The following is a 26,373-nucleotide window of genomic DNA, read 5'->3' on the forward strand; positions in this document are numbered from 1 at the left end:
TCATTAGAGCAGGTGCATTTCTAAAGATAAACAAAAATAGAAAGCATATGCCAGATATAGCAGTGGGGGAGAGACTTCACACTGCAATATTCCACTCTCAACACCCTCCTGTCAGGCCAACATCACAACACGTCTGACGGAAGCAAAGGATCAATCAGATTTTCAGCGTGTAACCATTTCCTGTCTCGGTAGACCAGCATATCCTCTCCATGATAACCTTTAGTGATTGGAAGGATGTGGTTTACAGACACAACACGTTGCGATTATTCCATCAAACAAGCATCCACCCACACATACATACATACACTGGGCCTGACAACAACAGTGTAAACATGCAGGCGTGTGGAGGTTGTTAGGTCAGGGTCAAAGGTACACAGTGCACATTCAGTGATTCACACAAGCAAAGTTTGCATATGCGTATAGTTGCAATGCATTTTATGTGCTATTGCCGCTGTATCTTTATAATATGCAAGTAAAAGTATCTTTAGGTAATTCTGTTAAGAGGCATACTAGCACTGCTCGTACAACACAGTATTTTAAATCAAGTGTATGTAAACTTTTGAACGTTGTCAAAAGTTTACATACACTTGATTCTTAATATGTAGTTACCTGAAGGATCCACAGCTTTTTTGTTGTTCTGTTTAGTGATAGTTGTTCATGAGTACCCTTTTTGTCTTGAACAGTTAAACTGCCTGCTGTTCATCAAAAAAAAACCTTCATGTCCCACAAATTCATTGGTTTTTCAGCATTTTTGTTTTTGAACCGTTTCTAACAATGACTGTATGATTTTGCGATCCGTATTTTCACACTGAGGGGACTGTATTACAGAAGGTTCAACCGCTCACTGATGCTTCTGAAGGAAACACGATACAAGAGTCAGGGGGTGCAAACTTTTGAACAGAAGGAAGACGTGTATATTTTTCTTTTTGCCTAAATATATTTTTTCCCCATTTAGTACTGCCCTTCAGAAGCTACAGAAGATACTTACGTGTTCCCAGAAGACAAAGTAAGTTAAATTTACATCGATCTTCAAATTCAAAAAGGTTTCACTGAGCTAAAAACAAGCAGATAGAATAGAAATGGAATATAGTGTTTTTTTAATAATAAAATAGACATACTTTGAACACATTTGAAAGGCTTATAACTTGTTTATTGCTTCTGAGTGTGATACTGCATTAGCATTTTGTAGGAAATGATGAAAATACGCGAGAAACATGGTTATTAGCAAATCAAGTACCATTTTTTGAAACTTAAAGCCTGATAGTATTTCATTCAGAGAACTTTTGTTAGTCCAACTAGGCTTTAAATAAAAAATAAAAAAAAAATCTGTATATATAAAAAAAGCATTGCATAGATTAGACCATGTTATATACTACATTGGTGGCTGAAAGTAATCGACCTGTAACATCTTATGAGATGCTTACTGCCATCTCATATCAATATTCATCATTAGTCACTCACAATTAAGAAGTCAGCTGTACATAATATTTACAAATAAAAAAATCAGCATGTCTGCACAAAAATCTCAAAAACATGCACAGTGTATTCAGATGGAGGCCCATGTGATCAGTACAGAGAGAAAGGGGACAGGGAAAGAGAGAAACAGTGCAACCAACAATAACAAATCTATCCATCATGTCAGTCCAAGACACAACTTTGTTTCTGGAAGACGTTAAGGTCGAAAGTCAAAGGTGAATGCGTCCCTGGCTGCGTCTGGTGTGAGGGAGAATCTGAAACCAATACAACACTAAAGTCACAACAGGACACATTCTCATTAGACTGCATTTGCAACTAAAGCAAAACATCAATGGTTCTGTCCAAGTACTGTGTAATAATGATAGAAAATCAAACAGGTGTAGGAAAGATTTGGAAAGTGGGGGAAATCTCATTAAAAGATCTGAGCAAAAAAATGCTTCAAAATGATTCATTAATGCCAATAAATGTTTGGATACTGCTAGGAAATGTGTTCAGTCAGTGCTGAGGTGGCTAAAATTGCCACAGCTTTCACGTGGTGCAAACTGGACACAGTAATGAAAAGTCGCCCTCTGCTGGTCTAAATGTAACACTATTAAGTTTTCATACAGGCACACTTCCCCTAGTGGTTTAAAATGAGAGTTACACTGCTATTACTCCACTGTGAAGTCAAAAATCCAGCCTGAATCCTGCTCCCAAATTTCCCAGGTTGGGCACAATGTTTGTTTATGGCACTCAAAAACCCCAGTTCTACCTCCAAAATCTGCAATAAATTTACATATCTGTAATCAAAGGAAGTTACAAATCGGAAGCAACAGTAGCAAGTGTGTGTACATGCACAACAACACAGATAACCATCAAACATCTGCTTGTGCAAAAAAAAAAAAAAAGAAATTAAAAAATATATATAAATGTTTTGATCTATATATTATTAGATATATTACTATTATTTCACTGTAAAAACAAATTACATATTCAGGGAAACCACAATAATTTTGTTAACTGTAAAATTGCATTAATAATAATAATAATGGCTGTCTTAATGTCTTCATTTTTAAAGCTTAATGGAAAAGCTATCAAGCTTCTGGTGGAAGATTTTGATGAAAAACTGCAGGATTCTCTTTGGTTGACAACTAACAGTTTATAAGCGCTTCTCATTACAATTTTGGGAAGATGGGTTTGCACATGTTGCATTCCTAAATGAATGTAATAAGCGATCAGAGACTGAAAATACTGGATTATGATGATCTGCTTGTGTGTAAAAAAACCACGATGCCACGCTTCACTTAATTAAATCACAGCCTTTGCAAGTTAATAATCACAAGTCATAATTGTAATTTTAGTTGTTGTTGTTTTTTTCCAATTCATTGTGCAGCCCTACTAATGGGCAAAAATGTTGGTGTGAAGATTGTTTTGTTTTATTGTTATTACCGTTTATCTGCTAAAAGCTGTACATAAAAGTTAACGTTGTCAAATTAAGCACTTTTTTGGTTTGATCGGATGGCTTAAACATGATTATATTCTATCCATAACAGTTAAAGGATTAGTTTACTTCCAGAACAAAAAAATCCTGATAATTTACTCACCCTAATGTCATCCAAGATGTTAATGTCTTTCTTTCTTCAGTTGAAAAGAAATGAAGGTTTTTGAGGAAAACATTTCAGGATTTTTCTCCATATAGTGGACTTCAATGGTGATCAACAGGATGAAGGTCCAAATAAAAATAAATAAATACTTTGCTAGACTTCACGCATTACATAGTCACGTTGTAAAGGTCATGCAGAAGTACCAACCCAGTGTTTACAGAGTCAAACGCCTTTACAAAAACAGGTAAAACAACAATGTTGGACATGTACCTGTTGATCCCCGTTGAAGTCCACTATATGGAGAAAAATCCTGGAATGTTTTCCACAAAAACCTTCATTTCTTTTCGACTGAAGAAAGAAAGACATTAATATCTGTTCGCAACATTGACAAAATGTTAGCGTGACCCTTACACACACCATCGTGTACTTAAACAGTCAGAATGACATCTCAGATACGCATCTCCTGCTGTGCTGTTGTCAACAGAAAATCATCTTAGAGGAAAAAGAGGTAACCTACCCTGGGAGTGTCTGGACTGCTGAAAGGTGAGGGTTCAGCTGAGCAGTTTTCTTTTCCAAACGAATCATCCCTCCGTTTGTGTGCAAACTTCCTTTTCAGTGCTTCAGCGATAAGAGCTGCTGGATCAGATGAACACGCTACACCTTTACTTCGCCGTCTCTTTACTGGAGTTCCACCTGGAGATCTACAAATACAAATCCACACTCAGTACTGAGCTTGAAACGCAGCTATGCTTAAAGTTTGAATATGTTAAATCCATACCTTTCCACAGAACGCAGTTTGACTTGATTCATGTCTTTCAGCACATCTAACATGGAGGGCAGGGCAGCAGGCGCTGTATCAGCAGATGGACCACATTGTGCAAGCTTTTCTTTTTTTGCTGCCTGTCTTTGTCGAATCACATCTGTCACGGAAACCTCGACACAGCTGCCGATAGCCGGAGGGGGAAGTGGTGGTGGAGGTGGCGGTGGAGGACAGATAGGAGTGGAAGTGAGGACAGGAACTGGTAGAGTCGAGCATGGAGTGCCAGGATCAGCTGGAAGAATGGAAGGGCCTGAGAAATTAATATAAAAAGATATCAGAGTAGGGATGCTCATATTGACCGTTTAACCATTAACCAACAGTAAGAATTTTAACCGATTATTACTATCAGTTAAACGGTTTAATTTTTTTTTTACATTTGCTGCATGGTGAAAGAAATAATGCTATTTGTAAGTTATGTTTACACACGTGCGAGTGTCGACACGTGCAGTGTGGCTGTAGACATATTTCGCTTCACGTTTACCTAGTAAACTGATGTAGTATATGCAACTCAGTGGCAAGTGGCGATATTGGGTTATCAGAGAGTGAATGCGTAAATGAATGTATTCAAATTCTGAATGAATTATTATCTAGACAGTGCGCAATAGGCGCTCCCCTTACTAGAGCTGCACGATATTGGGAAAAAATTACATTGCAATATATTTTTTTCTTGCGATATATATTGCGATGTGTACAAATTCATTTATGTTCATCAGGTTGTTTTGAACTGCTTAAAAATCAAATAATAATTCAAGAATAATTGGGGTAATTTTGTAAGCATTTTCAAAGCATAAAAAAATTTACAAGTACAGTATAATCAAAACCCTGAAATAAAATACTTTTTAAAGCTTATTTTGGGTAGTTTCATAAACAGTTTGACTCACCTTATTCACTGTCAATTCAGGCAAATCTAATATGAAATTAATAATGAATGTTGCTTTTACCCTGATGAAAGGGAAATCAGCTTCTTCCTTTAACGAAAAACGTTAAAAGCTTAGCCAAGATGGAGGAACAGCTGATCATAGCTGTTACAGGGATAACATTTTTTAGCAGCAGAGCTACTGCAAGCAATTTTTAGTTTTGGAAATCCATTTATCTTTGCTGAAACTTCCGCGTCTTTAGGAGAGCACGGATCATGGTTGCTTAGCAACGGCAGACGCCACTCAAGTTACAGAGCGCTTTGGAAAGAAGGAGAAAGCGGTGCGCCTAGCGTTTTCCACGCGTTTTTAGGCGCGACATGTGAACGGTCCCTTAAATTCGTAGTGTTTCCGCGAGTTGTGGCAATAACTGCCAGGCACTCCCGACAAAGCACCTGTTTTTGGTCAGCAGCATCCTCTTTGTATCCAAAATACTTCCATATGACCGACGTTGCGTTTCTTTTTGCGACCAAATCTTCCATTTCGGCGCTTTTCTCCCGTCCCGCGCTCATTTCGCCATGCGCACGCAGAGACTGCATGCATGAAGTAGGAGAAGCAATGTGTGCATTGTAGTTTTTAAAGAACCTTTAAACATGAGTTAATTCCTTTATTTTAGACAAATATAGATCCGTGAATAGAAAGTTTAGAAATATAGAAAGTACATTTTTAAATCAGACACACATAAAAAATTTTTTGCCCTGCATCGTGACTGTCACGATGTGACTATCGCGTATGCGTACATCGCGATGAAGATGCTGAAACGATCTATCGTGCAGCCCTACCCTTATGGTATTACAGTCACTGGAAAGCTATCACTCATCATAGAGTAGTTCATCTCAATCTCATAAAGTTATTAAAAAGTAATCAAATAACCTTTACACTGCACAATTAATCTCTTATTTATATAATACCTACACTTTCTTTGTTTTAATGAGAGAGTTTGCGAAAGTGTAGAAATCAGGAAAACTGAAACCGGCACTTTGGGTGGTGAGTGGATTGTAACATAGCCTCCTCTGATTGGCCACAGTGATAATCAAATCAACATATATGTCTGTGATTGGCTATTGCTGAACGCTGTAAAACACGCGCTTCTCCACACGCATATGACAGTAGGTGTTTCTCAATGTCAAGGATACGTCCTTGGCAGGACTGGTCCTTCCAAGTCACTTCCTTCAGAGGCTAGGTGAGGCTCCTCTTAAGCATTCGGAGAACACATAAATGGAACAGGCTAGCAAGTGCACGTTATTGCGTCATTACCTCAGTGAAAGGTCCGCTCTTATCATATATTTAAAAATAATTACATCCATTACGTCAAATTGACCCTGCACTGTTTAAACCATAGACTGTAAAAAAGATGGACAACGCGTTTCCGCTTCTTTCCACTATAGAAAAGTGAAGCCAAAACAGCTCAATATGGCCGCTACCATCTTGGGCGAAGTTACGTCATTTGGAGCCAGAGCATGCGCAGTAGAGGTTCGTTTGGAGCCAGAGCATGCGCAGTAGTGTCGTGAGGCGGAGCCGAGGTGTCAAAGTCCCGCCCAAACTCCCGCAGACCCAATCGCATGATCACAATCATGACACCACACCCCGTTTTTATAGCATCAAATAACTACTTAAAAGCAAACTTATTAGAAAAACGAACACCTGAGCATGAATCAGCATTATAAGAACTACCTCACACGATGGAAATCACCTTTGGAAAAAAATTATTTGCCATGTAATTCGATTATTTAGTTTGGCTCACGTCCCATTAGATTACATGGAGAGGGCGGGGTTTATGACCTATACTGCAGCCAGCCACCGGGGGGCGATCGAAAACTTTTGGCTTCACTTTTCAGGACACCTACGGCACGCTTGGTTTAAACACACTTGACAGTCAAAAAATGATTTAAAAACGATTATATTGCCTGAGTGAACAGAACTGCGTCCATAGCAACGCTCTGTTTTTCATGGCAACCGTGTGCCGTATACTTCGCGGTTGTCTGTTATCAAGAAATAACCGACCGGAATTCAACCAAGCCATTGTAATAATATTTGATATTGAAAAATATTTATAATTTAACAACTATTTGTTAAAGACTTGTCCTATCTCACAAACAAGTTTATTTTTTAATTTCCCCAACTACACTATTTTTACCCTATTGAGCAAAATGATCCCTTCATTCCCTTCATGACTCCGCTAACGTCCGACATTTGTATTTTTGAACAAGATAGCAAAGCTGCGCGCATAGGATTGTGGGTGATTTTAGAGCGCGAAGAGCGCGAAGGCTACACTTATGCATCCTTTCCTGTGTATGGGATATTTTTCGAACGAAGGACGCAGTCCTTGGTTGAAACTCCGAGGATCCTCGACATTGGAACAGTCCTTCGACGGATGTCGATGACGTAGCATCCTCGAAATTCTGGCTTCCGAGGATCCTTCCTTGACATTGAGAAACGCCTAGTGGATGGAAGTCCCGAACCGCAAATTGAAAGGATTTTTGTGATGGTGTTTTTGTCGCGGATCTAACAGTTAACAGGCAGCGGTCCAGTCTATCCGTACAGCATGTCCACATGTTAAAAACTAGGTACACTGAGGTATAGGCTGGCCTGCTATACAGTAGCCTATATTTTTATGTCCGATGGGAAGAACAAGACCGGTACCGTTCTTCTAAGCGCCAGTGTGTTTTAGTTTTGTCATCATTTTTATTCAGATTTTCTCTATTCAGAAGCGCTGCTAATGCGTGATAATTTGAATATATGTCAATACAGTTTTTGTTTTTGCTCTGTATGCACGTTAAAATAAAACATTTGATTGTATTTTTAATGTATCATCACAGATACTCGTGCATTGTATATTTATTTTAAACTAATTTATTATTCTAATTTTATCAGTTAACGGTTAATGTTCGGATAACGAGCAGCGGTTGTCGGTCAGGAAAAATAACCGAAATACCGAAAATAAAGAGGTCATATCATACTTATTTGATTATTTTATTTAGTCTCTGAGGTCCACTAATGTTAGTCAAGTTATTTTCCTGAAACAGAAAATCATTTTATTTTCCCTCTGTGTTCCACTAATCAATTATTATTTGAGCCAAAAATTAATTTTAGATTCAAGACCTTGGTTCATCTTTGGAACGCAAATTAAGGTATTTTTTGATGAAATCCGAGAGCTTTTTGACCCTGCATAGACAGCAATGCAACTGACATGTTGAAGGCCCAGAAAGGTAGTAAGGACATTGTTAAAATAGTCCATGTGACATCTTTAGTTTAAGCGTAAATAGGGCTGGGCGATATGGCAAAAAAAATGATCACGATAATTTTTTCATATCAGTCGATATCGATAATTATCACGATAACTGTCAAATCTACAATATTATCTACAAATACAATATTATTAATATTAATAGAATATATAAAACGTTTTTATAAAAAAAATTAGAACTGTAATATGATACAACACTTGTAACATGGCTCTGACTGTAAATGCAGAGTTACAGTGATTTGTAAGTATATTTATCATTCAACAAAAATAAGAATAGACAAATCTTTTCAGCATGCCAATCCCTTTATGCAGCTGATTTAACATATTTTGTCAAATGTTTTAGCTGTCTGACAATGTAAATAAAAAAAAATAATGGCTCAGGGCTCTACGCTTACTTTTCTTGCTAGGACCACTTGTGCTCCTAACTTAAAAAATTTAGGAGCACAGTCAAAATTTTAGGAGCACATTCTAAACAATCAAAAATAAAAAAATTTGCCTTTCTATTACGAGGGGATATTTGACTCCTCAAAGTGATTTACAGGGGAATTTTGTTTTTTTACCTTTGTTTTTACCTTTTCATATGTTTAATGAGGCTCAGAGGTGACATGAGTGCAATCAAAATCATAGATTCATGTTGAGATTAATGTTTATTAAAATATAAAATGTTTATTAAATATCTATTAAAATATACAATTTTGAATACAGAAATAGTAAAGATTTAAATAACTGAGCAGATCTGCCAGCAGGTGTCGCCAAGACACGGATTTATTTACTGAATCACATCATTCTTTTGATTCGTTCGAACAGATGGTTCATTCGGGAATAAAGCAAGTGTCTGTCTTTATGAATGGGAAATTGAATCATTTCACTAGATTCGTTTGAAAACGCACGTTTCATTCATAAACTAAACACCGCTGTGTTTGAATGGAGATGCGCGCAGTTGTGACTTGTTTCAGACTAATTTTGACAACGAAATAGAGCAAAATCAGGCAATAGTGTTGTAGTCAGTCAATGTAAGTCACTTAATAATAACTTCTTGTTTATTTGACTGCTGTATTAGATCAATATGTCATTTACAAACTACCTTAAAAAATATTAAAAGCTGTCACTTATCTTAGGCTCAATCCCAATTCTACCCCTTACCCCTACACTTAGCCCTACCCCTCCGTTTGGCGCGTTCACATGAAGGGGTAGGGGTGTCTCATTTCTCTTTTGGTTGGAGGGGTAGGGGTAAGGGGAAGGGCCAGATAGCCCTCCAAACGAAGATTTTTCAGGACCTCACTTCAAACGAAGGGCTAAGAGAAATTTCCAACATGGCTGCTCACTTGAGCAAGCAGACTCGTAAATATAAGTAATTTTTGCCTTTAATAAGGATTTTGATGACAATGTTTCTTTTTATGTATATTACCTTCAATCTTGTGTTTGTGTTTAAGGTGTTGTTTTGTAAATAAACGTTAGCAAAAAAATCGCTAAAGTTTGCAAGCAGATAGCACTGATTGCACGATATTACAAAATATATTTTTGTCATTTACACTTGACTGCATGTTAGAAACATAAAAGACCAGTGGCACGGCAATTTGCAACGGTGGTGTAGTGGAGGGTGTACGCAGGTATACGGTGTATACACACTTCCACTTTTTAAATCCCCTCTGATGCGCATTATTCAGTAGTGTCCTGCATTCGCCAAAATCATGGCAGTCCACCACATCCAGTCATGTGAATAAATGTAAATATTGCCTAAAAACACCCAATAAAGGCAGTGATGATGTAGTCAGGACCGTGGAGCCGGCTTGCTTTGAAATGTGTTTGATGATTGCGCCTAATGCACCTGCGCCCGCTCACCGCACCAGTAATTTAAATCAGTACATAATAATAAAAACGATACCTTACAAATAAAAAGAAGCAGATTTTTACGATCAGAAATTTCTTAAACCAGTGAACCCCTGTAAACATTTTAGTTCAAGGATCCAGAAAACGAACGCGTTCAAATAGAAAGTTGAAAACGATATTCACAAATGAAGCATATATACTTCTCCAGGCACCACTACACTGATTAGCAATTTGCCGCGCATGTGATAATGCGTTGTTTGTTTTGCTTACGGCCACATGTGAATGAACGGTGCGTACATCGTACATTTGTACTTTTTGAAACATGACAACATTTTGACATCTTGGAATGAGTGATAAACATCTGCGCATGTCCTCTGACGTAACATTAGGAACTAGCGACAACCTATGATGACGTATAACAGTGTTGTAGTGGTGTCCCATTCCTTAGGGGAAATATTTTAGCCCTTCCCCTTTACACTTTGTTTCAAGGGACAAGGGGAAGGGGCGAGGGGTAGGCGAAGGGGTAGAAAATAGAATTGGGATTGGGCCTTAGTTTGCGATATCACAATAATCAACACATAATCAACGACGCTGTCTATACTGCACAGTCAGTCTCTTATTTACACTCTCTTTACACTTTATTTATGAAAGGATTGGTGATACATTACTCAACGACGTTGCAAAACACATAGAACCCTCTGAAGCTCCCCTGAGCGCAAATATGCTGATCGGGTGCTCCTTAATATATTTTTTTACAGTCGCACGTACTAATTTTTAGTCGCAAATGCGAGTGAAATGGTCGCACTGTAGAGCCCTGTAGCTATAAACTAAATACTGCGTGCGGCATCCGGAAGTAAAGGTTGTAAAATGCCTGCGCAGCGTTACGCATAGTGAGTAAACATTAACGAACTGTCATTATCGTTTTATCTGAAAAAAAAAAACTATATCGTGATAATTATCGTTATCGAATTATCGCCCAGCCCTAAGCGTAAATGTTCTGAAGCTAGGAGAATACTTTTTGTGCGCAAAGAATACAAAAATACAGACTTTATTTAACTATGTCTAGCCCCCACAGACAGTCAGTTACAGAAACAAATAACACATGTTACCTGCTGGAACTGTAACTATCATAGCAATCTGTGCTCGTAGTCTCTGCAGTTCCTCTTCCAAAGCTGAGATCTTCTGCAGGGCCTCTGGCTGGGGGCCCTGTCCCAGCACCCTGCCTCCCCTTTGAGCCGGGACAGACACAGAGCGTTCAGACCCCAATGAGGGAATCTCAAATGCTTTCCTCAATGGGATGACATTCCTGTTGTAAACATGATAAGATGTGATTACACTGAGCTTTCTCTTGTAAACAAAATTACAAAAATGAAATAGACACACCAGAATCAAACCAGAAATCTCATAACAGGCATAACTTTCTGTTCAGAAGTATATTTAGCACTCATACAGTCAGTGAGCTATTAATAAACACCTGTCCAAGGACAATTATATTTATATGCAACTACCTGAATTGAGTGTGGTTGTCCCCTTCATCCTCCACTAGCCAAAGCACATCCGCTAATGTAGGAATGGCTGGAGTGTCCACCGTCACATCAATATGGCCATGTCTATTGAATGTCTGCAGAGGAATCTTGAAATGAAGAGTCAGAACTCATTAGTGATGGTGCTCTTAAGCTCTTCAAAGCCTTTTGCATATGAAGAGACTTTTAAGTGCTTCCAAAAACTCTTATTAACAATTCATATCAAGTGAAGACATGCATGTCCTGTATATAAGCATGCATTATGCTTGTTACAAAATGAACCAAGCATAAAAGAATTACACTTCTATATTTTTTTTTTCTCTGATATGCAAAAACAGTAATTTAATTTTAATAACAGCTAAACAGCAGCTTTAAGAAAGAAATTAATATAAAATAGGAAACTATTTGTTAAGAGTTTAGATAAAAGTACACTTGCTATATGATTTTTTTTAATGTCAACAAATGTTCACGCATTTATAAATAAAACAATAAATAAAAAATTATACAAGGGATTATACAAAATGCATGTTTTTTGTTTATTCAGTACTGACCTGAATAAGATATTTCACATAAAGATGTTTACACATAGACCTTAAGAGAAAATAATAGTTGAATTTATAAAAATGAACCTGTTTACATACACTTGATTCTTAATACTGTGTTGTTGCTAAAACAACAAAACACAGCTGTGGATCATTCATGTAACAACACGGTATTATGAATCAAGCTTTTGAATGGGGCCTTTTTTATAATTTCAACTATTATTTTCTCTTGTGGACTATATGTAAATGTCTTTTATGTAAAATACATCATATTCACGTTAACACTAAATAAAAAATAACATGCATTTTGCATGATCCCTCTCATTTTGGTAAAATAATTAACATTTTGAAGATTCTGCAAGATGTATGTAAACTTTTGACTTCAACTGTATATATTTAAAAAACATACAAAAATTAATAATGTTGCATGTTGCATTGGAAACTAACTGAAATAAATAAGCCTAAGTTGAAGTACTAAAATTACTTTTTTTTTTTATTCAAATTATTGATTTAATTCCTTTTTTTTTTTTTTTTTTTAGAAAATTCACAAAATTAAAAAAAGAAATAAAAACACAACTTATTACTAAAACCTATACTAAAATGAACGTTTAAATTAATTCCAAATATTTGCTTAAAATAAAAATCTGAATAAATACTGAGTATATACATAAAACTAAAAACTGATGTGTTTTTCATTTGAGTCATATATATTTCTCTAAAGTACTCAAAAATAGAAATAAAAATGACTGAGAACAAACAACAGAGTACATGTTTACCTGAAACCGCAGTCTGGGGTGAGGAGAGAGGGGAAGGTTTGTCCCAATCATACGGACAATGCTCCGGTACTGTCCACAGTGTGTACTGTCCCATACTGGAACCAACTGCAACAACACAGTGTTTACAAAAATGTATTGTTAAAAAGCTGCATTTACAACCATACATTTAAAGACCCTGTAAAACTATGTTTTTAGCTTTAATAATATATGCAAATATATAAATTAATTTTCACTTTACCATGTCAGGTGGCACTCCAAAGTACTCCAGGACACATCTCAGCAGGTCAACGATGTCCTCCAGCAGAGACATTGACAGTATTCCTGTGAGCTTCCACGCTGGCTTTTTGCTGACAGATGAGCCAACAACACTTCACTGCACCAAACTTCTCCACGTGACCTGCGGGATCAAATCAGCTGCATTCTTTTCAAATGTAACAAAAGCGCCGTTAAAATGTGCGACGTTAAATTTTAAACGTTAAAGACACTATCAGCGTCAATGCGAAAGAAGCTACAACTAACTACAGCAGTGATTAACTATCAACATCAACAAAGACTAACATTAACATCTCTGGCATCCGCCAGTATCCTACAATATCTCTCTGTGCGTGACAACACGCACGTATTTCCAACCTATACGATAATCTCCGCTTAATTTAAACAAAACAGCCTTGTATTATAAAAAACAAAATTAGTTAATAGTTACATTGCCGATTTATTTTATGCGTACTAGAATATACTTTACCTCTTCCTGGTACCACGCTTTCCGCAGGTAAACTCAAATAAAGCTCTTTGTGTGAGAGAGTTTGTGATTGGTCCGACGAAAAGGGCTGGCGCCTGTAGCCAATCATCTTGAAGGGTTTAGAAATTTCGTCAGATGGCTTCGACCAATCATTTTTTTAACAGAAGCAGTGGGAAGTTTTGTATTTTGAGTGTTCGCTGTTGTAAAGTAACGGTAGCGGTGAGTAATACACTGTAATTTTATAATTTAATCAACACGAAGATTTTTGAGAATTATGCATAAGAAGGTTAAAACGAATAAAATAAATTCCCTTAATTACAGGAATGTAAATTTACGTTAAACTCAAATCTGACTTCCAGCGATGTAGCTAGCTTTAATGCTAACAGACTGCTGTGTAAGGACCTGATTGTCTCAAGGTTGTTAGTGTGTACAGCGTTTGGGCTGTAATTAATTGTTTTCTAATCAACTATTTAAACGCCATTAGTAATATTAGTGACTAAAATGTACTTTTGAGAGTTGTATGCGTCTTGATTTACTGTGGACATTTACGTGGCTGGTGTAAATGGTCACATGACCAGAGCTGTTGCTCTCTTTAAAAGATGTTATAAAAACCTCCATTAAAAAGAAGCATGTAAACATCCCATAATACTCCTACAAATACTATATTATTTAATACATATACTATTTAAAAGACATACTATTAAAATTGCTGTCTCATGATCACAATTCATACAAAACTGTGTGCAGTGAGAAAACCAAGAGGTACGTTTTGAATAAATTAAAGTATTGAATCATGTTTTAGTTTTAAAAGTGGATCTATGTATTCAAAAATAAGTCAAATAATGTGTTTTCATATCTTTTTTGTTTCAGATATCTGCAAAAATGATGGACGCATTATCAGTAGTCACACAGCTGCGGGACCTTGCGTCTGAGCCACAGAATCGGGAGGCCATTGTTCAGGACCAGGGTTGCCTTCCAGGACTAGTGCTGTTCCTCGACCACAAAGATCCTAAAGTGCTTTTTGCCACCCTCCAGGTACACCCAGATCTGATTTTTTTTAAAGCACAAATTCATGTCAAACTGACAAAGAGCCAGTTGTGCTATTAAATCGTTTTAAATGTCTGTTGACCTCTTAAGGCTTGTGTCTCCTCAGACTTTGCGGTACCTGGCTGAATCGCCCCGCAACATTAACACCATGAAAAATGAGCTTGGCATGATGGTGAGCCTGGAGATGCTGATGGAGAGGTGATTTTATTATATGTACTAGAAGATAAATTGATTTATTTTCTGAACCCCATAACTGTCACCGTCCCCTTTGTGGGATGCCTGTTTCCTCACCATTTTACGAATAAATCCTAATCTAATCATGTCAAACTGTATATCGTTGGATAGGTCTAAGACTCCGAATTGGATATTTTACATTTTAAATATGTAGGAAAAATAATAGATTAATTTATGACAAGAGTGCACCTCAAAAATCTACTTCACAACAGGAGTTCTGTCCTTTGCCACAAACAGACCTCCTTGTTAGCTTTTTTTCCCTATCACACTTTAGAAATCATAAGAAATAATGGATTAGTTGACAATTTAAAATTTCAAAATTCATCCTTTGAGAACCATTTTAAAATCAGACATTGCATTAACATGGAAAATGTTTATCAAAATCAAATTACAAAATATTTGTTCATGAATTATAAAAATGTTTGAATTCTTCATTTTCACGTCTGTTAAAAAATGGGAGTGACAGTTAATTAAAGTCAATTAAAAAAAAAATATTATTTTATATTTGTAATTGTTTATTTTTTTTCTTTTTGCAGTTTGGGTTATTTTAATTTTAATTTTTTAGTTTAATTGAATTAGTATTTTACTTTTAATTTCATAAAGTCAAGTTAAAATTAACCATATACCAAATAATAGGTAGATAGAAAGACCCAATGATCAGCATTTATCTGAAATAAAAGGCTTTGGTAACATTATACACTATACCATGCTAAAAATTCAGCTTTAAAATCACAGAAATAAATTGCATTTTAAAATATATTCAGATAGATAACAGTTATTTTAAACAGTGAAAATAATTCAAATTTTTACTGTTTTGCTGTACTTTGGATCAAAGAAGAGACTTAAAAAAAAAACATTAAAAATCTTACTTTCCAAAAACTTTTGACTAGTGGTGTACATTATTTTATTACTTTTGTAGTCTCTATTACTTTTTATTTCAGATTTAGTCATGTACAAGTTAAACTTAATGAAAATGAGATGTTGCCACTAGCTAAAATAAAACAAGTTTAAGGTTTTAAGTATTTTATTTTATTTCAGTTTGAAGTCAAAGTTAATACACTTAACTAAAATATGTCCTAAGTCTTACTTTGCCCAATTCATAAATCCACATTATTTGAATAGGAAGAAAAATCATTCTGATATTGTTTTTCTCCCTTTTCTACTGTTTAAAGGACTAGTATGACGACTGAAATTACAGACCTTGCAAAAGAGGTGTATAGCGTGTTGAGTTCTCAAACACAGAGACAGGCTTGTCAGACTGCAGAGCAACAGACGAGGAAGAACAAACCCCAGTTCTTCATCAACAGCTCCAACAAGAAAGCCAAATCGGTTACCCTGCATATACAAGGCTTGGATGGAGCGGTATGTACCATATGATGCTTTCACACGTGTACTTTGTTCATCTTCCCTGGTTAATAAACTGGTTCTGTCATATTTATGTAGACTACAGAGTAAAATCACATGTGGCATTGTGTTGACAGGATCAAAGAGGTGTGTGTGAAGAAGCCCTTTTGAGAGTCAAAGGAGTAATCAGCTTCACATTCCAAATGGCTCTCAAGAGATGTACTGTACGCATCCGTGCCGACCTGCCCACTGAGGTAAGCGTTATTCCTATTCTCTGAGGCTAATAAAAGGAGATTTGTTTTCATGAAATACTAAAAGGAAATATCTTTTTGTAGAGTCTAGCCACTGCCATTGCTGCCACAAAAGTGCTTTCAGCGAAGCAGGTAGTGAAAAATGAAAACGGAGAAGAGGTGAGTGTTTCTGTTGCTTTTTAACTATGTTTTAAATATGATTTACAGTGAGAATAATGACCCCTGATCTAGTGGGATAGTTCACCCAAAAATGAAAATTCTGTCATTAATTACTCACCCTCATGTCGTTCCAAACTCGTAAGATCTTTGTTCATCTTTAGAACACAAATGAAGATATTTTTGATGATATCCAAGAACTTTTTGACCCTGCATAGACAGTAAGGCAACTGACACATTCAAGGCCCATTAATGTAGTAAGGACATTGTTAAAATAGTCTATATGACACCAGTGGTTCAACCGTAATGTTACAAAGAGAGAATAAAATAATTTATTCAGCAATTTCTTCTCTTCCTTGTCAGTCTTCGATGCGCATTCATGACAGCATGTTGCTTCAATAGTTTTATGACCCATAACATCGCTGTTATTTATTTACATGGCTATACTCTGGTTACAGGTTCTCATTCCACTCAGCACCTCTGGCTCAAAGGTAGAAGAGAATTCGCATGTGCCAGATTACCTGCCTGAAGACGAAAGTCCGGAAAAAGAGCTGGACCGTGCCATATCCCGTACTGGTGCTAAACAAGACACCGGTGGCAGCTGGCTGAACACAGCAGCCAGTTTTCTCACTAAAACCTTCTACTGGTAAAGCTTAAGCTTCACAGACTTTTCCTGTCTGAGTTCAGACCTCAACATTTTTTTTTAAGAAAGATTAGCCTGGAAGAGCAAGTTGCACCACTATGAGAGCTTAAAGCACTAATGGATGGTCAGAACTGACAAATGTGCTTTAACAAGCTACAGAAGTTCGATGTGTATGGGATCTCAGCCACATCACAACTTTGTACTGATCTATAGATGTTGAGTTCATGTTGTACATTTACAGTATATATGTTTATGAAAACATGTCTTTCCTCCTTCTCAGGATCACAACTTTTCTATTTCTGCTGTCAAGTCTGTCTATTTCTGTATTGTCTTTCCACCTGATTTCTTGTAAATATTTCCATTTTGGTGTGTTAAAAGGGGAAGTACTTTTTTTGAGTCCCATGTATTAATGGAAAACTGTAAAACAGATTAAATGTCTAATGCTGTTTTGTGTAAAATAAAAGTTTGGAAGAGAAAAGTCTGTACGGATATTTGCAGTGACATTATTTAAACGTAAGTGTTCAAAATATGCACTTTCATGTTGGAAAAGGTGAGTGATTACAGATGCCCACACGTCTTTAATTAGTATCTGATACAAACAAACAAAATAGTTTTACAGGATAAAGGATTTTAGATTTTCTAAATGAATGACAAATACACATACACTGCCAGTCAAAAGTATTTTTAAGAAGTCTCTTCTGCTCACCAAGCAAAAACAGTAACATTCTGAAATAATTGTACTACTTAAAATAACTGTTTTCTATTTGAATATATTTAAAAATGTAATTTATTCCTGTGATTTATAAAGCTGAATTTTTAACATTACTCCAGTCACATGATCCTTCAGTAATCATTGTAATATTCTGATTTGCTGCTCAAAAAAACATTTATGTTGAAAACAGTTGAATAGAATTTTTTTTCAGGTTTCTTTGATGAACAGAAGTTCGGATGAACAGCATTTATCTGAAATGGAAATCTTTTGTAACATAAATGTTTTTATAATCACTTTTGATCAATTTAAAACATTCTTGCTAAATAAAAGTATTAATGTGTATAATTACAAATTATATATATATATATATATATATATATAGCTTTTGAATGGTATAGTGTGTAATGTTAGAATAGCTTTTTATTTCAGATAAATGCGGATCTTTGGATCTTTCTATTTATCAAAGAGTCCTGAAAAAAAACTCAACTGTTTTTAAATATTGATAATAATACTAATAAATATTTTTGAACAGCAAATCAGCATATTAGAATGATTTCTGAAGGATCATGTGACACTGAAGTAGGAGTAACCATGCTGAAAACAGCTTTGAAGTCTCAGGAATTACATACAAAATTACACACAAAAATATTAAAATAGAAAAGCGTTATTTTAAATAGTAAAAATATTTCAAAATTGTACTGTTTTTGCTGTACTTAGGATCAAATGATTGCAAGCTTAGTGAGCAGAAGAGACTTCTTTAAAAACCATTAAAAATCTTTTGACTGATAGTGTACATATAAAAATCAGTGTGTAACTTTTAAAATATAAATGTCTTACATAAAATAAATAATAGCATTAATTTAAACTACGAAATGAAAAAAAAAAACAAATAAAATTTATGCAAACAACCTTTCTGATTGCTTTAAAGCTATTTTGTAATGACACAGGTTTAGTGTAACAGTACAGTGGAAATACTGTGTTAATGACCTTTATTTAGAAAAAAACGACGTGCACACTTTGGCCCATCTTTTGAAAACAACAGCAGTATATCAGTCAACTTGTAACATACTTTTAACTGTACATAGTACATATTAGTATCAAACGGAAAGCGTTGCTTTGTATAACTAATAGCACTATTGCAATGCTCAATATTTCATACTAAAATATAAAAACAATATAAATAAAAGATTTTAAAATAAAACATCTGGAAGCATCATATAAATTACCAACAAAAAGCACAGTCATCAATGGTGAGGTATGGCAGCATTCTGCTACACTTTCATCAAATGTTGATGAGTACTGTGGTACAAAGAGGCCGGATTTTAATACAAGCTGGAAAAACAAATGAAAAGGTTTATTACATAAGGCTAAACAAATGCATATGTACAATTTGTAAGACACACTGTAGCTATTATGCTGTTTCAGTTGGTCTCACCAATAACTACTTACATAAGTTTCTCTAGTTTGCAGTCAGGATCATCTAGTAGGACAGATAGCGGCCTCACGGCTGAATCTGTAAGACTGTTTTCACTCAGGTCCAGCACTCTTAAAAATGAGTGCTCAGATTTCAGTGCAGAGGCTAAAATTCTGCAGCCTTCCCCTGTGACCCCACAGTTAGACAGCCTATACAGCAAAAAAAAAAAAACATTAGTTACATATAAACAATTATATAGGCATAATAAATAAAATACAATTTTACAAGTAACTTCTCCAAAAGCAACTTTACTTTTTTTTTTTGGATATAGCATTACCCTAAAGTGTCCAGCTGTGGATTTTCCAATCCAGCACAGAGGATTTTAATTCCCAGATCTTGTAGATTATTTACTCCCAAAATCAGTTCTCTAAGACTTGATTTTTCTTCAAGAGTTGAAGCCAGTGAATCACAGCAGCCCATAGTTAAACCACACTGACTCAAACTAGGAAAAAACAATGAAAGAGAGGCATTTCATTCAACATTTATATATGTATATAAGTACCTTATGCTCACAAAGCCTGCATTTATTTGATCAAAAATGTAGTAAAAACAGTAATATTATTAAATTTTTTGAATGGCTGTTTTTTATTTGAATATATTCTAAAATAGTATTTATTTCTGTGATGCAAAGCTGAATTTTCAGCATCATTACTACAGTCTTCAGTGTCACATTATCCTTCAGAAATCATTCTAATATGCTGATTTGCTGCTTAATAAACATTTCTTATTATTATCAATGCTGAAAACTTAATCTTGAAAACCTAATGTTGAAAACTTAACTTTGCTGCTTAATATTTTTGTGGATTTTTTCAGGATTCTTTGATAAATATAAAGTACAAAAGAACTGCATTTATTTAAAATAAAATACCATAATAAATAAATATCTTTACTGTCTCTTAATACCAACTGAATGCATCCTTGTTGAATAAAAGTATTACCTTTCTGTAAAATATCTATTTTAAACTTGTTTATACAAAACAGATTATCTGATATGATATTATCTGATAACAGATTATCTGAATGTTATGTATTTTAAATATTTGTGCAGAACCTACTCTATTTTCATAATGTTGTTGCTGTGATTCCTCAGGACAGGAGAAAGGAGCCTCATCCCTGCGTCTGTGAGCTCATTACTGCTCAGGTCCAGCTCTCTTAGATACGACGGATTTGAGTTTAAAGCAGCAGCGAGGACAGAACAACCTTCCTTTGTGATCCCACTGTCTCCTAAACTGTAATGAAAGACATTCATGTTCATAATATCTTGTTGTTAAAACATAAAACTAGATTTATAATTAATTTGTGTAATCAGAAAGCTTTCGGATATCATCAAAAAATCTTAATTTGTGTAATTTATCTTTAGTTCTACCACTCACCGTAATGTCTCCAGCCTACAGTTGGAATTCTTTACCACTTCAGCGAGTCTTGATACACCAAAATCCTTTATGTGGTTCTGTCTCAAGTCCAGCTCTCGCAGAGAAGCCGGGTTAGAAGTAAGAGCTGAGGCCAAATCAGCAACACCCACTTCTGTGATCTCACACAATGCCAACCTGAAAAGACAGGATTTGCTTTAAGAGTTTGCAGAGGGTTGCATCTAAATATACTGCAGATTTAAAACCCTTACCTCAAAATCTCTATTTTGCAGTGAGGGCTTCCAAGTCCATGTGAAAGCATTTTCACTGCTCCATCATATATTGCGTTGCCACTCAGATCTAAAGCTTTCAGAGTAGAGAACCTGGACCTCAGAGCTGAAGCCAAAGACTGACAGGATTTCTCAGTGAGCAAACCATAAGTTAGCCTATGGGTTGAAAAATGAACATTTAGGCAAATTTAGGTAAAAAGTTAGAGTTATAATAATATATATGTGACCTTGGACCACAAAACCAGTCTTAAGTAGCAAAAGCCAAAAATATATTGTATTGGTCAAAATTATTGATTTTTCTTTTATGCCAAAAAAATCATTAGGATATTAAGTAAAGTTCATGTTACATGAAGATATTTGGTACATTTCCTACCGTAAATACATCAAAACGTAATTTTTGGTTAGTAAAATGCATTGCTAACTTTAAAAAAAAAAAAAAAAAATTCAATTTCAATTTTTTTTTGCAATTTTCTCAATATTTCGATTTTTTGCAAATAGTTGTACCTCGGCAAAATATTGTCTTATCCTAACAAACCATACATCAATGGAAATGTCTTACTTATTCAGCTTTCAGATGATGTATTAATTTAAATTTCAGAAAATTGACAATTATGACTGGTTTTGTGGGCCATATACATATGACAACACATTTTATTAGTAAAATAAAACACAAAACATACCAAAGTGTTTCAAGCTGTGAGAGTGGATGCTGTATTAGAGCTGAAAGCTTCTCTACTCCTTCATCTCCTGGGTTATTCCAATGCAGGTCGAGCTCTTTTAAGTGAGATGGATTGGACTGTAGAGCTGAGGCTATTGAAATGGTGCCTTGAGTTGTAACTCTGCAATCCTTGAGTCTATATATAATTCAATGACTAGTGATCATATGGACCAAACAAATGCTACATTTGGTATTGATGTCTTCTGATGAACTGAAGTGGTTTGAAGATGTTTATTTCTATTGCTACTGACCTCAATCTCTCAAGTTTACAGTGCTGATGCTTCAGGTAATTGGCCAAGATCTTAATTCCTGCTTCTCTCAGACTGTTTTCACTCAGGTCCAGCACCCTAAGATTTAAAAGGTTTGGGAGCAGTCCTGATTGCAGAACAGAGCAGCCGCGTGTGGTGATTCTGCAGTATGAGAGCCTGAGGAAACAGTAGCACATGACATGAATATTTTTAAGTTCTAATGTTATAGTATTAAATATAAATTTACAACTAGAATATGAAATCATTGTGTTGAAAAAATACAAAATTATGCAAAATTCACTCAACATAAATGTGTGTTGGCAGTATGTGTACACAACCACCATAAAATGATTCAAATCCACCTCCTCCTTTTTTTAATCCCCATAAATCATAAGCAGTGTTCAGAACAAGTCGTTCGCAGAATCTGTAAAATGTGATGTCACATTTTATAGGCCCTGCCCACAACTGTTGATTTTAAATCATGCTTTAAAATGCATGATTTCAGTGCGACATACACGATAATCAAAACCAAACAGATGTTTTTTGGCAGAGTTTCTGATGTAGGAGCTGTAAAAGCACAGCCCTATTCTGGAAAAGGGGCGCGGAGCGGCAGCTCATTTGCATTTAAAGAGAAATGCACGAAAACAGCGTTTTTGCTTCTACTCAAAATAGCCATTTTCAAAATGATATAATAAATGATCTGTGAGGTATTTTGAGCTGAAACTTCAGAGGCCCATTCTGAGGACACCTGAGACTTATATTACATCTTGTAAAAAGGCATGATAGGTCTTCTTTAAAATAGGCAACAATTTTTTAAAATGATTTATGCTTTATTGGGTTTTTTCTTATTTAGTACTTTCAAAAAAATTAAAAAAACACAATAGGCTAAACCATTTTCGATAAACGTCTTCTTTTCAGTACCAGAGTTAGGGTTAGTTTAGCACCATCTCGTTTCCCTCTAAATATTTAATGCAAGCATTATAATGATTAAAAGTGTCAGTATACACATTTATAATGTATTAAGATTCTATTTCAAATGAACAGACAAGACAGTGACTAAGAGCTTTACCTCAGTTCCTCTAAATTACACTGTGTGTTTTCCAGTCCGGCTGTCAGAAGCTCCAGTCCTTTGTCTCCTATGGAGTTATTGCACAGATCTAGCACTCTTACATTAGAAGAACTGGAGCCAACAGTGGAAGCAAGAGCTTTACAGCATCTCATGGTAAGGCCACAATTATCCAGTCTGGAATATAATGTAGACTTTGTAAATAAGAACCAAACACACAAGTGACCTCAATCACTTTTAAAACACAAAAACATCAAAACAAAAACTTACAGTACAGATTCTGAAGCTTTGACCACCGGCAGCAATCTGGTGAGGCCTTCATCTGATCTGATGTACTTCTTCAGGTCAAACACATCTAGCTTCTCTTCTGATGTCAGTAACACAAAAACCAGTGCAGACCACTGTGCAGGGGATAGTTTAGAAAAATGCCCTGAGTTTAGAAAGCGCTGGATCTCCTTGACCAGAGAGAGATCATTGAGTTCATTAAGACAGTAGAAGAAATTGATGGACTTCTCTGGGATGGATGTCTCCTCTATCATTTTCTTGATATAGTCAATGGTTTCCTCAATGCTCTGACAGGCTCTGCTGCCAGATTGAGAGAGTAAGCCTTTTAAAAGGCTCTGATTGGACTCCAACGAAAGTCCCAGAAGGAAGCGGAGGAAAAGGTCAAGGTGTCCATTCTCGCTCTGTATGGCCTCATCAATGGCACTCTTGTGCAATTCAAACAAGGTGGTCTCTGTAAGCTCCTGATGCTCTTCATGATCAAGAACGTTGCTGTGGTGGACCTTAAACATGTAATACACATATACAGAGGCAAGAAACTCCTGAATGCTCAGATGGATGAAGCAGTACACTTTGTTTTCAGTTAAAGCAGACTCCTCTCTGAAGATCTGTGAGCAAACTCCTGAATACACCACTGCCTCCTTCACATCAATCCCACAAGCCGCCAGGTCTTCCTCGTAGAATATCAGATTGCCATTTTTTAGTTGTTGGAAGGCTAGTTTACCTAGTTTTAAAATCATATCTTCATCTTCCATTCCTGGGTTGTGATCGTTGGTGTATCTCGTGTTTTTCGCATGAGTTTGAATGAGAAGGAAATGCATGTACATTTGAGTTAACGTTTTAGGGATTTCTTCATCTTCCGCTGCGTTGAACATTCTCTCTAGCACCGTAACGGAGAGCCAACAGAAGACTGGTATATGACACATGATGTATAGACTTCTTGATGACTTTAAGTGTGTGATGATACGACCAGAGAGCTGTTCATCATTGATTCTCTTCTTGAGGTATTCCTCCTTTTGTGGGTCATTAAACCCTCGAACTTCAGTCACCAGGTCGATGTACTCAAGAGGGATCTGACTGGCTGCTGCTGGCCGAGATGTTATCCAGAGGAGAGCATCAGGAAGCAGATTGTTACTGATGAGATTGGTTAGCAGAACATCAATAGATGCTGAGAGAGTTGGGTTACTTAGCTTTGCGTTATTCTGGAAATCCAAAGGAAAGCGGCATTCATCCAAACCATCAAAGATGAAGAGAACTTTTTGCTTTTCGTGATTATCTCCAAAGCCTGTTTCCATTTTGAAATGCTGGAGAAGCTCAGTCAAACTGAACTGCTTTCCTTTCATCAGGTTCAGCTCTCGAAATGGAAGTGGATACACAAATCTGATATCCTGATTAGCGCTGCCCTCAGCCCAGTCCAGTATGAATTTCTGCACCGAGACTGTTTTGCCAATGCCTGCAACTCCTTTAGTCAGCACACATTTGATGGGTCTATTTTGTTCAGGTGAGTGTTTAAAAATGTCATTGCATTTGACTGGAATTTCAACTGTGGTTTTTCTCTGCAACGCCGTCTCAATCTGTCTCACCTCGTGTTCTTTGTTGAGATTCTCACTTTCACCCTCAGTGATGTAAAGCTCTGTGAAGATGTCAATCAGGAATGTGGGTTGTGATTGCTTGGACATGTCATTGTGAATGCACTGAAATTTGGCTTTCAGCCTTGATTTATATTCTTGTTGGCACTCCATGGCTGATTTGGAATGGTCAGTAACATTGTTCTTGTGAGACCTGTAAAAATACATTTGAAATACAATGAAAGTGTACGATTGAACTCTCTGTTCAAAGGTTTGGGGTCAGTTTGATATTTGTCTTTGAGAAAATGAAAAACTTAAAGTATGCATTAAATTGAGCAAAAATGACAGTAAACACATACCGTTGCTCAGTGGCAAAGTCTCCAATATTGAAAGAAATTGGCTCAGTCATTGATGCTTTGCTTCTGTTTGACACATCATTCAGCCTGCTCTGCTTACCAAAACTTAAAACATATAAAACATATAAAACACATAAACAAAAGTTTACATACAATTTGCAGAATCTGCAAAATGTTAATTATTTTACCAAAATAAGAGGGATCATACAAAATGCATGTTATTTTTATTTAGTACTGACCTGAATAACTCTTAGATTGGTAAAATAATTAACATTTTGCAGATTCTGTAAACTTTTGGCTTCAACTGCATTTGTGCAATGCATGCAGCATGTGAACATGAAGTTCTTCATATTAAGCCTATTATTATTAAACATATTCAATTATGTTTTACTGTCAATATGGAAGATACTAATCCAGAATTAATAAAATACAGTCTATATTCAGTATTTTTTTTGTCAGTCTGGTATGAATGTTTTTAGCATTTATGAAGGATGTTGTGATATTTTCTGACTAAGTAGATGCTACATACCTTTGTGTTGAATAGAGAGGTTCACTTTTCAAATCAATTGGATCCAGCATAGAATTTGCACTTTTTAAAGAAACAAGGCTGTGCTGGTTTTGTGAGACCATCCTTGAATGAGAGAAAACTTGTTTAGAAATACATGTACTCACTGATTTATCTCATAAATGATGAAAACGACATATGACCACACTTTTCTCACCATGGAGTGTTTAAATCTGGCAGATTCATTCAAATGCAGTTGACTCATCCACAATTTTTCTTCAGTTAAATTTAATGTCCAAGGATTCAACAGCCAAAAATTATGATTTTTTTTCTAGGAACATGGATGAAAAATGAAAGCAAGCTCATTCAGAGAGTATGTAATGCAATAAAAGAAAAAGGACAGAAAACACTGAGAACTACAAATACACAAGAACCAATGATTAAACAAGACATGTCTGAACACAATGAGGGAAGGATTAGTCAACAAACATATGGCATGGACAAAAGAGACAGGAAAAAGATAAGAAAAAATACCAGTGTTACAGGTACATTATGAACTTTCAGCAAGGGATTCTAATCAAATCTATGTATTCAAGTATGTTCAAAAGAATGTATGACCTAAAGTATACTAGCGTGTAGAGGACTTTCTCTTAATCTACAAATGGCATGTAATTTCAACA

The 26,373-nt window shown here is 35.8% G+C and overlaps 3 protein-coding genes across 4 annotated transcripts; 1 reads left to right on the plus strand and 2 right to left on the minus strand.

Moving 5' to 3' along the window:
- Nucleotides 1–1,080: 1,080 nt before the first annotated feature.
- mtfr2 (mitochondrial fission regulator 2) lies at nt 1,081–13,513 on the minus strand. Of its 2 annotated transcripts, none has more exons than XM_073823552.1 (8): nt 13,454–13,513; nt 12,950–13,108; nt 12,712–12,816; nt 11,379–11,503; nt 10,980–11,176; nt 3,838–4,111; nt 3,577–3,760; nt 1,081–1,730 (listed from the first exon to the last, which is right to left on the minus strand). In XM_073823552.1, exons 2-8 carry the CDS (start codon nt 13,019–13,021, stop codon nt 1,686–1,688), a joined length of 1,002 nt encoding a protein of 333 aa, XP_073679653.1. In that variant the 5' UTR covers nt 13,022–13,108; nt 13,454–13,513; the 3' UTR covers nt 1,081–1,685. The 2 variants fall into 2 exon arrangements, with proteins under 2 accessions (XP_073679653.1, XP_073679652.1); XM_073823551.1 differs by having other exon boundaries at nt 3,838–4,129.
- A 116-nt stretch (nt 13,514–13,629) lies between these two features.
- On the plus strand, nt 13,630–17,598 carry armc1l (armadillo repeat containing 1, like). Its single transcript, XM_073823604.1, has 7 exons — nt 13,630–13,669; nt 14,321–14,485; nt 14,604–14,695; nt 15,904–16,093; nt 16,213–16,329; nt 16,411–16,485; nt 16,941–17,598. The coding sequence occupies exons 2-7, from the start codon at nt 14,333–14,335 to the stop codon at nt 17,130–17,132; spliced, it is 819 nt and encodes a 272-aa protein (XP_073679705.1). The 5' UTR covers nt 13,630–13,669; nt 14,321–14,332; the 3' UTR covers nt 17,133–17,598.
- Nucleotides 17,599–18,836: 1,238 nt separating this feature from the next.
- On the minus strand, nt 18,837–25,290 carry nlrp12l (NLR family pyrin domain containing 12-like). Its single transcript, XM_073823216.1, has 11 exons — nt 25,192–25,290; nt 23,253–25,046; nt 22,986–23,159; nt 21,920–22,093; nt 21,631–21,804; nt 20,933–21,106; nt 20,685–20,858; nt 20,367–20,540; nt 19,589–19,753; nt 19,287–19,460; nt 18,837–19,169 (listed from the first exon to the last, which is right to left on the minus strand). Exons 1-11 carry the CDS (start codon nt 25,239–25,241, stop codon nt 19,160–19,162), a joined length of 3,237 nt encoding a protein of 1,078 aa, XP_073679317.1. The 5' UTR covers nt 25,242–25,290; the 3' UTR covers nt 18,837–19,159.
- Between the last annotated feature and the right edge of the window lie 1,083 nt (nt 25,291–26,373).

The sequence above is a fragment of the Garra rufa genome, chromosome 18, assembly GCF_049309525.1.
Source record: "Garra rufa chromosome 18, GarRuf1.0, whole genome shotgun sequence".
In the NCBI taxonomy this organism is placed as follows: domain Eukaryota; kingdom Metazoa; phylum Chordata; class Actinopteri; order Cypriniformes; family Cyprinidae; genus Garra; species Garra rufa.